Raw genomic sequence first — 16,515 nt, forward strand, 5'->3', positions numbered from 1 at the left:
TATTTCTTTCTACTGCCAAATTACTTACTTCTTTGCAAAAATTGTTTGTTTAATACCATTAAACTGTCATTCACATCACAAAATGTGATTTCTTGGTCCAAAGTCCAACATTATGCGCGTTCATTTGACTTGTTGTTATACACAAGTTCATTCACTGTATTTTTACTGTGGGTTCAGGATTACATTTTCACTTTAGTCGTCCGCTCGAAACGTTGAAATTTCTGGCTTTTCACTTGCAGAAGATTTGTTGGCAAGTTTTAACTATTTGGATGGAGGAGAACAAGTAAATAGTTTTCAATTTTGCTGCTCATCTTTCCTTAACCTCTAAGATAACCTGCATCGAAAGCCAGGACACACAGTACAATTGTGCACACAAAAAACAAGAAGAAGTGAATAAGTAAGTATGCCAGGTACTCACTCACAGAACAAGAAAGTAGACTGACTGATTGGTTGCAATCGATCCGATTCTTGGTAACAATTGCCTAGTGCTCGAAACATTCGAAACAGTTAAATGTATCCCTTATTCCAACACAGACTGCATTAGCATTTCGCGATTACTAACATGAAAACTGAAATAAATACAATTTACGTCCGTGAAATAAATAGTTGGAAAACTTTTAAATTCTCAAACATTGTAAGCGAGCACTGCTGCTTCTACAAGGATCATATGTCAGGATGTATAATGCTTGAGAACAATGTATGTTGGCCTATTTTTTCAGGTGGACAGTCGACTGTGGAGTCTGAAATTTAGGCAGGGAGCATAGCAGCATCTTTTGAGTCTGAAAGTCGTCGGTGGGTGTATTAATGTGACTGGGCGATAAGAGTGGAACTATGTTTTACATTGCAAGTGACTGGAAGCCGTTCAGGAGTCATCAGCAGGTGTCTTCATTGTATGGGCAGAAAACAAAAACTATGTTTTATTTAGCAACTTACCTGAAATAAATTGTGGTTAAATGAAGGAACATTTTACAATAGAGCATTACCGAATGAAGTGGTGCAGCTGTTAGGACGATGTTTTCATATTCGAGAGGGTGGAGCTTCTCTGATTTGGGTTTTTCTGGATCATTTGGCAATTGCTGGAATGGTCCCTTAATTTAGGCCATGGCCAAACACCTGTCTTATCCTCATAGGCAGAATACGGTGGCCAATGTGAAATGATCAGTTTTTGTCCAAAGCACTGGGCGAGTTCATTCCCTTGTTCTGAAGGGGAGGCTGGCAATATTTCTCCACTTTCAGCCGATTGGCTACTTGCTGTCATGGCAGAATCGAGTCACACGCCATGCAATTCTTCACAAGCAGTTCCACAGAAACTATTTGGTAAAATAATTTCATTTTTGCATTGCATATGGATTTATGTGTCAGCTTCATGGTGACATGCCCATCTTTTGTTTATGGTTATAGTTATTGCGATATTTGAATTTCAGTAAGACACTACGCGAAATGCGAAAAAGTTTGTGATGAAAAATAGGGGTCACTATGATTTTGCCTTTGGTGCATATTACATTATATGTTGCTGCACAAGGAAATGAATTTTTCTTTAGGCTTGGCTGGAGGTCTGTTTCTGTCACCAGTCTCCATTCCTCATATTTCATAATCGGTTTGAGGTATCTGAATGAGCATTTGGCAAATGATGGAATGAAAAGAGGAGAATATTTTGCCATGTATTTATTATGCACAACTTCATTATCTACCATGTTGCTCCACTGACTACAGACATTTTTGGCGAAAGAATGTAATTTTTAAGAGTCATCGATACCTGGTGAAACAAGAAATATTCTGTGTTTTGGAGGAACATAAGTGAAGAATTACACGTTTATTTTTGTACTGAGGATGTGCTTTTTCGTAAGCTATTGACGTTATTTTTTCTCAGTTCCTCACTTAACAAACTTAATAAAGGAGTGTTTCAGAATCCTCTCGCGACTGCATCTGCACAACGTGTTAATGAGGTGACATTATGTAAATCCCGCTGTGTTCTGACAAAACAAGCAAATTTTAATATCGAAACAAGAAAAATCGAGGTTACACTCGAAATTTGCCACTCATGATGCGTATCTAAAAATTACAAACGATTAAGAAGCTGGACGAGAATATGTCGTTGCTTTATTACATTTTTAGCGGAATTCTGGCTTGGTCTAACCAAGACAGATGTTATAGTAGATCTTTTTGAGTGGTCACGATCCATGTTCACAAAAAATGTGAGTATAGGCTTCAGTCTAGAATGGCACTCCCCCTCCAGTGCTCGGCATTTGCCCTACAGCATGCCCTGCCAACTGTGCATTTACCGGTCACGTTATTTTGGCCGCTCTCTGTCAGGTCTGTCCTCTTAAAGCACGCTATATATGCTGTGTACTATTTTTTGGCTTGTTGATTGGATTTGTATTTGCTTTAAATTTCATTTAAAATCAGTGCCTCTGCTGAAACATTCATCGTTGGCGTCCTAGCTATGAACTCTTTTATATATGTGCTCTTTCGTGTTATTTTTAGTTTTGAGTCTAATTGTGTTCCTTTCGTTTTCTGAACTCATAAAAGTTTATTATTTAGTTTAAAACCGGAATAACGTTTTCATTTGAAGCTCAAATCACAACAAACATTAACAAAGCCCATATCATTGTGGGGTGATCCTTGGATGAATAAAGATAAATAAAAGTATAAAATAGACGGTAATATGCTTCGCAGAACAAAGGTGTTATTAATTCAAGATCTGCTATCACTGGTGGAAAGAGTTCCAAAATTTTCATGTAATACTGTGACAATACTATATTCTTTCATTTGACTTGGTCTATATTACCAGTAGGCCTACACTACCTGTAACATATGTAAACTACAAGACCAAATAAAAAATCCAGTCAACCAAAATGAGTGTGGCGAAAACAGGCTACGATGTTAGTAGACAGCGCCACCGTCAAAGCAAAACATTTTTCGTGGGAAACCTTGACGTTGACGTCCAGTTCTGTCATCGTCTCATTCGGGTCCTTTATGGTCAGTTGGGTGTCGCCATTTGAAATTCACTGTGAAAAGTTTTTACGTTCCACTTTTGTCCGCTGCATTGTGGCAAACGTGTATCATCTACTTGGACAGATGTTCTTGTGGTATATCTTCGACTAGTTGTTATGTTATCTTTGGCAGTGGCGATGATGTTTCGAATGTAGTTGTGTAATGTTTTTGTTGTCATGCAAGAAGTGCGGTGATGGTACAGGTTGTTAGTATTGTACATTACTGAGAGTGTTATTGTGTTCCCAGCCATAGCCTGTGTGCAGGAATAATTGATTGAAGAACATTCCATTTTATAGCAGCATTTCAGTGAAGCTGTCATCTTCTTTCAACTTTACAAATGAGATATGGCAGATAATGAGATAGCAACTGTGAAAAGCCGATACAGGTTAATAGTTCATTTTTATAACCATAATTATTATTTTTTGAGTCGGAGCGCATTTGACGTGATTGGGTGAGAGAAAATCCACTTCCTCTTAACTTTAGGTTAAAGCGAATCAGTCACTGTGTATATCGCATCATATTTTATTACGAAGAGTAAAACTATATAAAAGTTTCACTTTTAATGTATAATGCAGCTGGCCGTGGGAGTGGTTGCAGTGGTGTCCTGCTTCGGCGGATATGCTTCGCACTATTGAACGCAAAATATTGAGTTGTAAGTATCTCGTTGAAGGGATAGTGGTGTTACTGTGTGCTTTTGGAGTACAGTTCACATGCTTGCTTGGTTTTCGTGTAGTGATTGATGTAATTGACAACATTGTGAGTAACATATACATTTTAATCATTGTTCCAGATTTAAAGACAACATATCGGGGATGGTACGTAGATATAGGCCCGGTTGTAGGGTCGTCAGACAAGATATGGACCATATCACTAAACGAAGATTCTCCACGAACTCCAATTGTTTTACTTCATGGCCTTGCTGCTGGAGTGGCTTTGTGGTGTCTTAACCTGGATGCTTTGGCGAGAACGAGACCAGTTTATGCAATTGATTTATTGGGTTAGTAGTTGTGGTGTCCTTACATGATAAGTAAGGTTACACTGAATCAAAGAGTGCAGTGCAATATGGTGAAAAGTACTCACCACTCCCCTGACCAATCCAGCTACTGCACAATGGCTCACATATTTCTTCCAGTATTTGATTTGTCTGTTGACATTAAAGCCTCTCAGGCAATGATGTGGTAGTAATATTTTTGTTTGTCTTTGCACCATACAGCACAATGATATTAAGACTAGTGTGTGCCACACCGTATGGATTTAAACAAAACATGCAAATAATTTTGCAGATAAATAAATTATTTTGCACAAACTTTCATTTATATCCAGCATCAAAGTGCATAACTCTCCAGGATTAATCAAAATATGCTTACACATTCTTATAGGTAATCCATAATAGCCTATAATTTTTTTTTTTTTTTTTTTTTTTTTTTTTTTTTTTTTTTTTTTTTTTAAAGAAAATGATGTTATTGGAACAGGTTCAAAGCAATGTCTTATTCTTGTCAATGTTCCTCCCATTCATTTCTACTTTCAAAAGTGTGTGACTCCATCCAACATATCTCCAGACAATAAAAAAATAAAGTATGCAGTGAGCCCCAAGGTTTTGGGTGAGTTTTCCAAACGCCCTTTTCCTAAACCTCACCAGTTCTTTTCCTTCATCACTGTTCCTTCCCTTTCAACCCTTCAACCAGTAGGAGGAGCCACTGGCAACGGCAGCTTGCAAATTGTAATACAGTTTATATGTGTGTTGTGCTGCTGCTTGTAAAAAGATTTTTTTATCTGTCCATTTACAAAAGAATATACCAGTATAACTTGGAATACATTGACAGTCATAATAAAATAAGTAAGTACATGTTGACAATATTATGAAAAGGAAAGTTGCTACTTACCATATAGTGGGGATCCTGAGTCACAGTTAGGCACGACAAAAAGACACTTGCAATTTATAGCCTTCGGCCGTTAAGGCCTTCGTCAACACACACACACAAAAAATATATTTGTTGGAAACAATAGGGAAGCCACAGAAAGAGCCTTCTTTGTTTAGATCTGCTGTTTATTCTATTAAAAGTCATGAGAATAATAAATATAAATTTAATTGTATCTTGTTTCTTTTGATGTAACTGAATACTGTGCTGAAGTAAATTAAAAAGATTTTGATAATAGAATTGTTTCATGGCAGTAATGGAACTGGATTTGATTAAATGTGTTATGATGCAGGCTTTGGCAGGAGTTCAAGACCAAATTTTAGTTCAGATGCATTGGAAGCAGAGCAGCAGTTTGTTCGTTCTGTGGAGGAGTGGCGTCGTGAAATGAAACTGGAAAAAATGATTTTACTTGGACACAGCATGGGCGGGTACCTTGCTGCATCATATTCACTGACCTATCCAAACAGGTAGAGTTCGTTTTTCAAACTCCATTAAGATTATTGGCAATATAAAACAATTAATTTATGACTTAGGCTATTGTATTGATTTTCAGACTCTCTTTCCTATTTCTATTGTACTTATCACAACGCCGGCCGGGGTGGCCGAGCAGTTCTAGGCGCTACAGTCTGGAACCGCGCTACCGTTACGGTCGCAGGTTCAAATCCTGCCTTGGACATGGATGTGTGTGATGTCCTTACGTTAGTTAGGTTTAAGTAGTGCTAAGTTCTAGGGGACTGATGACCTCAGAAGTTAAGGTCCATAGTGCTCAGAGCCATTTGAACTTATCACGACAATTTGTAGTCTAATATTACATATTTCTTCTGGCTGTGTTTTGCGGTATAGTTTACTATAGAACGTTTCAATTTTGTATTATTATTGTGAGGTTCTTATCTACTTGACAGTAAATGCCCCCCCCCCCCCCCCCCATTGCAGATACAGAATTTGTTCTGCACAGTCCAACACTACTATTTTTTTTTTAACCAAGTCGCTAAGTCATATTCATGGTGGAGCTCTCAACTCAAAGGTAAAGGTACAAATCACTTAAGTGGAAACAGTTTCATCACCAGCATTATGTGGCTACGGCACGAGAAACAGAAGTGGAGGAGTAAATTTCCTGACTACTAGTTTTTATGTGTGTCCTGGCTGAACTTGATTATTGAAGTGTAAAAGATAATAAGATCAAGCCTTTATGTACGAGTGGCTACACTAAAGTATCCTTGTATTTCCTTTTACTCATCTACTATTGGTGTGGCTGAATGTTGACCGCAAGAAACCATACAAAAGGTGCAGGCATGAGTCCTCACCCATGGCTTTCAGTTTTCAACCCCCAAGACTTGGGTCATACACTTCTGTCATCGTCATACGGTTCACCCGCATGCACAACTTTATGTTGATGACCATCGCCTTAATGTCATGGGCTCTTATTGCTTTTTACGACTGGTTTTCAACACCCGCTTAACTTGGTTTCCCCATCTTCGTCAGCTTAAGCAAAAGTACTGGCAGCACATTTACATTCTTTGATGCCAGAGTCACACTGGTTGGTGAGCACACCGCAGTACACTGTTGCATCTGTACGAAGCCCTTGTGCAGTCCCATCTTGATTATGGGAGCCTGGTGTATAGTTCAGCACCACCCTCGGTATTGCAGATGCTGGTCCCTGTACTTCACTGTGGAGTTTGACTTGTGATGGGACCTTTCTGAATGAGCACTGTGAAAAGCCTACTCATGAAAGCTGGGGCTCCTCCATTGCAGATCAGGCAGAAAAATATGCCTGCAAATTATACTGTGCATATTTGCAGCATGCCTAAACATCCGGACTACTGTCTCATTTTCCCTAACATGGTGATTCATCTCCTGCAACAGTGGCCCAGATCAGAGATTACAATTGCATTCTGTGTCTGGTGCCTTCTCACTTAGCTCAAGTCTTTCCCTCTACCACCTATCCTCCTCATTCACTCATGTACACCTCCATGGTGTATACCTCAGTGACAGATTCGTCTGGACCTCTCACAAGTCCCAAATGACTCAGTACATTCTGCAGCCCTTCACTGCCTGTTCCTGTCTATTCTTGACATGACCTGAGGTTCAGAAATAGTTTACACAGATTGGTCAACAGTTGATGCTCATGCTGGACATGCTCAACAGTGCTCCTTGCCATATGGCTGTAGTATTTTCACTGCAGAGCTCTCGAACTCTTCAGCATATCTGTCCCTGTGCCGAGGAATCCTTACTCATTTGTAGCGACTCCTTGATCGCCTTACGAACTCTTGACCCCATCCGTTGGTTATGACCATCCAAGAGTCTGTTTACATCCTCGAACAACATGGACGGTCAGCGGTCTTTGTATGGATCGTGAGACACGCAGGAATCCCAACAGGCTAGCCAAAGAGGCTACTTGTAAACTGGGTCCAGAGATCAGCCTACTGGAATCTGATCTTCAATCGGTATTACAACACAAAGTGTTCGGTTTCTGGAATCAGAATGGTGCTCCCTGAATGTGCAGAATAAATTACTTATGGTAAGGGAGTCGCCGAATGTGTGGAGGTCCTCCATGCAACCGTCTCGCAAAGACTCCATTGTCTTTTGTCTGTTCCACATTAGCTGTACTTGGCTGAATCATGGTCACCTGCTATGTTGTGAGGACCTACCTCAGTGTTGTCGTGGTTTACGTCTGACAATGGTCCATATCTTGTTAGACTGTCCAGATTCAGCCACCCTGAGGTGGACTTTTAACCTTCCTTACACACTACCTATGGTTGTTAGGTGACAATGCCCCAACGGCTGATCTAATTCTAAGTTTTATTTGAGAGGGAGGGGCGGTTATTGCTCAGTCTGAGGGTGGGCATCTGGCCTTCTCGCACAGGTCTTCACCCAACTCTTCCTCATTCCCTCTGGTGCCGTCTGCTCAACTTGGTGTTCGTCTTTTTGCCATCTATGTTTCTCTTGCCTTGTGTTTTTGGGCTGGAGATTTTAGTGTGTTGGAGAGTGGCTGGCTTGTCCTTTTATTCTTCAGGTTGTCTACGACCCGGGACAACTGGGAAATCCGGGAAAAACCCGGGAGTCTTTTTGAGTTCCGGGAATTTTTCATTGTTTTAGTTTTCAGTTAAATTTTTGTGATTTTGACTGGTAAGAACCAATACTCCAACAAAAAAATTTACTGTATCCTGCTTCTGCAGAATAATACTACAGCAACAAAACATGAACGAGAGAAAAAAACGAAAATGAAACTTAAGTCGCAAAGAAAATGCGCCATATACAACAACAAAACACAGTGCTCATACAAGCGTCTGCCAATAGCAAAGTGTGTCAAAGGCTTTAGGATGACTGTGCAGTGCTTCTTAACAACAAATTTCCTCCAATGAGCGTGACGTGACAGGTTTTTACATTAGATTCATTTTAATGCAAGATCTTTTAATGTTTCACACGTATGAACATGCGGGCTTCCTGCATCATCGTAGCTGCGCAAGTGCAGTGATGCCTGTTATCTGGTGCCCTGTGGCAACTGCTGAAACGTACGTTTCTAATAGGTAAAGGAAAAATATTGCGAATATTGCTTTGAAAAGTGTTACTTTCAAAGTAAATTTCCCTTTATGCAAGATAAAATATGTGAGAGAGTGTACGATGAATTTCTAAAATCACAGAGCGTTTGAGTCTCATTTAAAAATCAACCCTTTGGGGACGACCATATGAAGAATTTCGAGCCCAGAAGATCAGACATTTACGTCGTTATTAAAAAAATTCACAGGCACATTTATGTGATGTATGATGCGCAAAAAAGGTCAACTATATATGTGGAAGCTTAGCTTCTCTTTCAGCTTATTAATCTTAGAGACCAATATTATATGTGATAGCTTTTCTTTTCTTGTAGCAACAATTGTACATTAATTTTTCTTATTTGTGTGTTCGCACTACTTAAGAGTGATCTTGCTATTGTCTGACTACATCACGTGTCAAATGCTGTCATCAGCTGGCGAGATCAGGTGACATGAGCTGTGACTGGCTTACAAAAGCGCGTTGCAATCTCGATTTTAATGATTCGGAAGGTAACATGCGGTGTTTGGTGGAATTCGAATTTATGCCATCGTAACACGGAAATATGCAGTGTATATGTTGCTGCACATCAAAGATCTTTCCAAATCGTGTTTTTTCCCCTGAGTTTCATTTTCTAAAGTGCCGGGAAATTCTACGCTGGTGTATAAAACCATAAACCATAAAAGGATTGATAAGTGCCGAGAAAAAGTATACTGTCACTTAACACGGAAAAAGTGTATTTTCAACCGGGAAAAATCTGGGAATTATTTTTCCTTGTCCTTGTAGACACCCTGTTCTTGCAATCAGCCAGGCCATCTGCTATGTTGTTTTAAAGTCTTCTGTCACTTTTCCCTTTTAGTTAATGTGTTCAGTTTTGCTTGATATTTTCATTTTTTTACTTCAGTATTGTTGCACACATAGTTTTATACATTTTGTTTCTTTCCTGGATTTTGGCCGATAGTATTCTTGTGGGTTATGGTTTTAATCTAATACCTGTGTTACTAATGAAAAAGGGACTGATAGCCTTGTGTTTCAGGCCCTTTACTGTCAAAACCAACCTAAAGTTCCCAGAAAAGTGCCACCTTGGGTACAGTTTGTGTGGTGTGCATTTTTCTTCATAAAGACGTATTACACAACTCCTTATGAATTCAGTACAGCTCATATCTCATCTGGAATGGTTTGTCTGTCCAGTGTGAATTGTTTTGCCTCTGTAGTAATTTTTTATGGTTGGGAATGTAAGTGAATAACATGCAGTTTTGTAGACAATTTAGGAGTGAAGTTACAACTCACAACGTAGTAGATGCATTGAGTTGCAACAGCCAAACCAACTTGACCGAATGTAACCATATAATGAAAAGGATAGTTCCTGCTCACCATATAGTGAAGATGAGTTGCAGAAAGGCACAACAAAAAGACTGTCAGAAAGTTAGCTTTCAGCCAACAAGGCCTTTGTCGAAAATAGAAAACGTGCACACACACACACACGAGACCAAAGTTTCTGGCAGCTGGAGCGAGACTGCGAGCAGCAGTGCATTATGGGAGAGCAAGCAGGTGAGGGTAAGAAGGAGGCTGTGATTGGGGGGGGGGGGGGGTGAGGGGGGACGGATAGCAGGGTAGGGGTGGGGGACAGTAAAGTGCTGCTGGGAACGTGCAGGTTAGACGGAGGGTAGGGGCTAATGGAAAAGGAGAGAAGTAAAAAGATTGGGCCTGTTGGTGGAACAGAGGGCTATGTAGTCCTGGAACAGGGAAGGAGCTAGATGGGTAAGGACAATGAGTAACGAAGCTTGAGGCCAGGAGGGTTATGGGAATGTAGGATGTATTGTGGGGGCATTCCCACCTGTGCAGTTCAGAAAAGCTGGAGGTGGCGGAATGGGTCCAGATAGCATAGGCTGTGAAGCAGTCATTGAAATGAAAGACGTCATATTGGGTGGCGTGCTCAGCAAGAGAGTGTCTTCACCATGGATGTGACCCACACATATGCATCAAGAGGTTGGGAGTGTGTGTGGCACAGAGACAGGCCAGAATATTGTATACAAGTTGGGTGAGCAGCTGTTTTGAACTTGCTTTCTGTTTGGGGGGAAAAAACCCAAAGTAATTTGGAATGCGAAAACCATTTACAGAAAAGACACTATAGGAAAAATTCAAATGTATGAATTCCTTTCTAGTTTCAGTAATGGTAACACATCAGTTGATAACAAAACTTGTTCTGAATACACGTCAGCTATCCAAATGTATAAAAATGTTGTGAAAATTCATGTATTTTTGCTTGAAAGCTGATAACAGACTGTTTGAATATACAACACAGTTGATTAGATTGTCTTGGAACTTAGTACAGCAAAATTTAACAGATTTGGGAGTAAGAATGATCACTCCCAAATTTCTGCCTCTCATTCTGACCCCAGAAAAAGGAGTGCTGAGTATGAACTTTGAAATAACGATATAAAACTGACCCAGAATTGTTTCCAATGATTGTTACTAGTGATAAGTTAGCATGCCATGGTTATGATCCTGACACCAAATAACATCAAGCCCATGGGAGACAGTATCACTTCACTGAAACAGAGCTTGTCAGTTGAGGTCAAACACAAAGCAGGTCATACTGTTAGCCACGTTCTCTATTTGGATTACTGACTCCTACCCCACCTGCATGCACACCCAAATGGCAACTTACTAATGCTGACTGGCAGCTTTACTCCTGTATGGCGACCTTTGAAGAACAAGATTTCCTGAGTTGTGGTGACCAGGTGAAATATCTCACAAACTTTATCCTTACGGCTGCAGGATGTTCCATTCCTTGCTCTTCCTCTTTACCACGTCGTGTCCCAGTCACCTGGTGGACTGAGGTATGCCGTGACACAGTTCAAGCTCGGAGATGTGCTCTCCGCATTTTAACGTTCATCCTACAATGATAAACTGCATTCATTATAAACAGATGCATGCAAAGTGTCATTGCATTCTTCGAGACAGCAAAAAAGCTAGCTGGATTTCATTCACTAGTTCTTTTAACAGTTCCATCCCCTATTCCGTCATGTGGGCCAACCTCCGACGGCTCTCTGGGACCAAGAACCATTCCCCAATTTCTGGCCTGACAGTATTAGACGATGTCCTTGTGGATCCTATTGCTATATCCAACACCTTAGGCTGCCATTTTGCAGGAGTTTCGAGTTCTTTCCACTTTCACCCTGCCTTCCTCCACTGGAAAAAAGTGGAGGAGGCTCGCACGATTCCCTTCTCTTCTCTGAATTGTGAGTGCTACAATGCCGCCTTTATTATGAGGGAGCTAGATCTTGCTCTCACTTCGTTCCGATCCTCCGCCCCAACACCAGACGCCATCCACATTCAGATGTTGCAGCACCTCTCTTTTGCGGACAAGCAGTTTCTGCTTAATTTGTTCAACCGCATTTGGGCAGAGAGGACATTTCTCGGATGCTGGCATGAAGCCACCATCATACCCATACCTATGCCCGATAAGAACAAAAACCTTCCTTCTAACTGCTGCTCCATCTCTCTTATCGGCTGCATTTGCAAGGTGATGGAACGTATGATTCATGCGTGGCTGCTGTGGTGGCTCGAGTCTTGCAATTTACTGACGAATGCACAGTGTGGATTTCGAGTGTGGTGTTCTGTAGTTGACCATCTCGTTACTTTGTCCACCCATGTCATGAATGGTTTTCTGAGGAAATTCCAGACTGTGGCCGTGTTTTTTGATTTGGAGAAGGCCTACAACACATGCTGGAGAACTGGTATCCTCTGTACTCTTTACACATGGGGCTTCCATGGCCGTCTGCCCTGCGTCAGGCACTTTTAACTGACAGAGTTTTCAAGGTGCATGTGGGTTCTGCCTTGTCGGACACCTTTATCCAGGAAAGCGGTGTGCCTCAGGGTTCCGTCCTGAGTATCGTCCTCTTTGCTATCGCCATTAACCCTATAATGCCCTGTCTCCCACCAGGCATCTCCAGCTCCCTTTTTGTTGACAATTTCGGCATTCGTTGCTGTTCTCTGTGGACCTATCTCCCTGAGCAGTGTCTTCAGTGCTGTCTTGATCATCTTTACTCCTGGAGCATCGACGGTGGCTTTTGCTTTTACACTGACAAAACTGTCTGTATGAATTTCTGGTGACACAATTGGTTTCTCCCACCATCTTTACATCTTGGGCTCTTCTGTTCATTGAAACTACGAAATTCCTGGGGCTCATACTTCATAGGAAACACTCTTGGTCCTCCCATGTGTCTTACCTGGAAGCCTGCTGTACACAGTTCCCCAGCGTCCTGTGTGTCCTAAATGGTACTTCCTAGGATACCGATTGAACCACCCGCCTCTGTTTGTACTACAAGTGCTTAGTTTACGTGTCAGCATGTCCATCCATCTTATGCCGTCTCAACACTATCCACTGTTGTGGCATCTGTTTGGCCACGGGGACTTTTTACGCTAGCCCGGTTGAGAGTCTGTATGCTGAAGCTGCTGAACTTCCACTGTGACGTTCTTCTCAGCGGGTATGCATGCCATTTGTCTGCCATGTGTGGCCACCCATCCTTTGCCTCCTCCTTTGATAATTCCTTTGATCACCAGTACAGGGCGCGTCGCTCTTTTCTGTTACCTCCTGGAGTCCGCTTTCAGCACTTACTAAGGCAGCTTAACTTCACACTATCCGCACCTTTCCCGATGGGTGTGAACCCTTCACCAAGTTGGCTTCGTTTGGTTCCTAAGGAGACTACTCCAGCCTCAGTCTATTGCCTTCAGGTTCATGACCTTCACATGGAACTTTGAGATAGTACCTTCGTACACACTGATGGCTCCCAGACTGTGGGGTCAGGTTTGCCTTCATCATGGGCACCCGTGTGTTTTGATATTGGCTTCCGGCACACTGCTCAGTACTTACAGTCAAGCTCTTCATCCTGTATCAGGCCATGGAATACGTCTGGCGACACAACCTTTTCGATAGTGCCCTGTGCTCAGACTCACTCAGCGCCCTTCAAAGTCTATGTGCGCTGTGCACTGCCCCTACCTTAGTGCAGCAGGTCCAGGAAAACTGTCACTTGCTCAGTTTTGCGGAGCCAGTGTGATGTTTCTGTGGGTTCCTGGTCATGTCGGTCTGCCAGGAAACAAGGTTACTGCCAAGGCTGCAGTCCTTGTACCTCAGCCCGCAAGTTACTATATTCCCTCTGCTGATCTTTGTGTTGCCATCTGTCAGGAGGTGGTGTCCCTTTGACATCGCCTCTTCACGGGAATAAGGTCCGGCTTATTAAGCCTTTCCCAGTGGCTTGGATGACCTCCTCTCGGCCTCCCACTGGGATTAGCTTATTTTAAGTAGGCTGCGTATTGGGCACTGCCTTTTTAGCCAATGTCATTTGGTAAGTGGCGCTACCCCACCACTTTTTACACGTTGCGCCCAAGTTTTAAGTGTCCGCCACATCCTGATGGACTGCCAATTTTCTAACCGTTTACATTGCCGCTTGGGTTTGCCATCTGAGTTATTGGCCATTTTAGCAAATGACGTGCAGGCTGTTGACCACATTTTACTTTTTATCAATCAAAGCAATATGGCAATGGCCATTTAATTTTTAGTTTTAGACCTCTGATTCTGTATGGTGTCTTTTTTTAGTCCGTTTTCTACATGACTGGTTTTAGCTGTCTTCTGTTATGTCCATTGGGACTGACGTAACGTTGTTTTTTTAACTCCTTTCTGTCTTCATGTTCTATTGTTTTGACTTGGGCGCGCGTGACCTCAGTTGTTTTTTACAGTCATTTCAGTGAGCCAGTCATCACTTTGGTGGAACAGATGGGGGCAAGCAAGAATAAAATAACTAAGTTTGAACTATCTGCTACCGCTGCAGATGACTATAAAAATTTCCAGCAATGAATCACCAATTCAAGAAATGTATTTGTGTGCTGAAGATCACTGTGAAGGTGATAAGTGTTTTTATATTTAAAAAAAAAAAAAACAAAAAACAAAAAGAAACTGTTTCTGTGTTATGGTGGGGGATTGTTACCTTCCCGTTTTTCTAGATGTACAGGGGTTGCAGTAGCCCGAAAATATGTATTAATCTTGGTCATACCTCTTTGTGGTTCATTTTTGTAGTATTAGTTGGACTCTTACCATTGGTAATGCCATAGTTTATATTGGGTTGTTAAGAAAATAAATAGGTAATGTAATAGTAAAATAATTTATTGTAGAAAGTAATACTTCTTTAAAGTGGCAGGGCCATTATTGGCATTAAGTATGCATGTACTCCTTTGTTGGTTTACCACGTTCTCTAACAAATGTTGAATACATCTTCTTGTAGAAATAGTAAACAGCCGGTCAGTTGCAAAATAACACCCCATTTACAGAGTGGGAGCTCCTCAGTGCCCTTGCACATTGCCCCAACACAGCTCCTGGTCCTGATCGGATTCACAGCCATATGATTAAACATCTCTCATCTGACTACAAGCTACATATCCTCGTCATCTTCAACCGGATCTGGTGTGATGATGTCTTTCCATCCCAATGGTGGGAGAGTACCACCATACCAGTGCTCAAACCCAGTAACAATCTGCTTGATGTGGATAGCTATTGGCCCATCAGCCTCACCAACATTCTTTGTAAGCCGCTGGAATGTATGGCGTGTCGGCAGTTGGGTTGGGTCGGGGAGTCTGCCATCCGAACAGCCTTTTGCAGATGCCAACATCTGGTTGCCGTCTTTTTGACTTGTGTAAAGCATACAACACAACCTGTTGACATCATATCCTTGCCACATTGTATGAGTTGGGTCTCCAGGGCCCGCTCCCGATTTTTTCCAAAACTTCCTGGCACTCCGTACTTTCCGTGTCCAAGTTGGTGCCTCCCATAGTTCCATCCATATCCAGGAGAATGAACCCAGTGACTGCAACAGGCCAAATATGCATCTTGTCTGAAAATGACAGGATCGAAACCAACAGAGCCTTTACAGTTAATTCCAGTTTATAAGAAATTGTGATATACACAGCTGTTCATAAGTGTCATGTTGGAAGTAAATTTTTTGAAATTAATTTGGTGATTTCTTAATGTAGAACCTCTATGAAAACCATTTTTCGCACAACGCATGGAACCTGAAAATTTTGCAACATTGATCCCATGATGATGCCAGAATGAAACTTTCAGAGGTGTAAGAGTCTAGTGCAAGGAAATTTCATAATTTTTTTTTCAAATCTTAAAAATATGGAGTTTTTAGAAATTTAAAATGTACTTAATTTTTTTAAAAATTTATTTTCTTACCCTATCGTGTTTCATGCCAAATGAAAGGCCATCTTAAAGAGCTTTAATATGACACAATTTGCAAGTGTGTATCTCATCTGGTTCGAGAGAAAATGGCAGTGTACTACTGCAGTGCTTAGCAATTTTTAATAAAAATTTGAAAAAGTCAGGGCTTAAAAATTTATTAAGCCTTGGTTTTCATTCATATCTATGTAGGGACAGTGCATACTTCTAGTTTCATCAAAATCTGAGAACACCAAACTTAATTAGTGTGTTGATTTGACTGACACTGAATCACCCAACAGTATTTCCTGCTGACGGGAGCAAGTGAACTACCAGGATAGTTTATGTTTCTACCATTCGATAAGCTAATACTTCAGTGGATCTTGATGCTGGCATAGGCTGCAGAAATGAGAAATGATTAGCACACCAGGAAACACAATCAAGCATGAACAAAGCATTATTCCTATTTTGCAAAATGTCATGTTGCCAAGGTGTCTATTGCAAGTCATTTCAGAAATTTTTAGCATGTCCACTATGGTGTCGAAAACTGTTTCTGAATGTATTTGTTGAGGCTGCATGAGTTAAAGTTGATGTCAGAATCAGTAGGTAGCAATCATACTCAGAAACACTGTGGCATTGAAAGTACAGATTAAGTTGTCGTACTATGTTTTACCATCTCCCTCCATATGAGCAGTGGGAGGGTGACGTTCATTAAATTTTTGACTGGCTGTGAAGTAAAATAGCAGCCTTTGCTGCGCCCAAAATTGTTTGGTCTAATGAAATAAACTGCAAACTACTTGTTCGATCTAGAGCTGCTTGTTTGCTGCCACCTCAGTACAAAAGCTTGCCAGCTGT

At 41.2% G+C, this 16,515-nt stretch overlaps 1 protein-coding gene across 5 annotated transcripts in view; it reads left to right on the forward strand.

The window, feature by feature from the left end:
• Nucleotides 1-3,109: 3,109 nt before the first annotated feature.
• LOC124798006 (1-acylglycerol-3-phosphate O-acyltransferase ABHD5-like) overlaps nucleotides 3,110-16,515 on the forward strand; it is a 102,758-nt gene continuing 89,352 nt past the window's right edge. Inside the window, exons 1-5 of one of the 5 annotated variants that reach the window (XM_047261196.1) lie at nucleotides 3,114-3,199; nucleotides 3,291-3,379; nucleotides 3,570-3,646; nucleotides 3,785-3,991; nucleotides 5,206-5,380. In XM_047261196.1, coding sequence (XP_047117152.1) covers nucleotides 3,339-3,379; nucleotides 3,570-3,646; nucleotides 3,785-3,991; nucleotides 5,206-5,380 — 500 coding nt within the window. In that variant the 5' untranslated portion in view covers nucleotides 3,114-3,199; nucleotides 3,291-3,338. Of the gene's footprint in view, nucleotides 3,380-3,569; nucleotides 3,647-3,784; nucleotides 3,992-5,205; nucleotides 5,381-16,515 lie in introns of all 5 variants that reach the window. The other 4 variants (XM_047261197.1, XM_047261199.1, XM_047261198.1 and 1 more) reach the window with 4 other exon arrangements.

Source organism: Schistocerca piceifrons, chromosome 5, assembly GCF_021461385.2.
Source record: "Schistocerca piceifrons isolate TAMUIC-IGC-003096 chromosome 5, iqSchPice1.1, whole genome shotgun sequence".
NCBI classification, from domain to species: Eukaryota; Metazoa; Arthropoda; class Insecta; order Orthoptera; family Acrididae; genus Schistocerca; species Schistocerca piceifrons.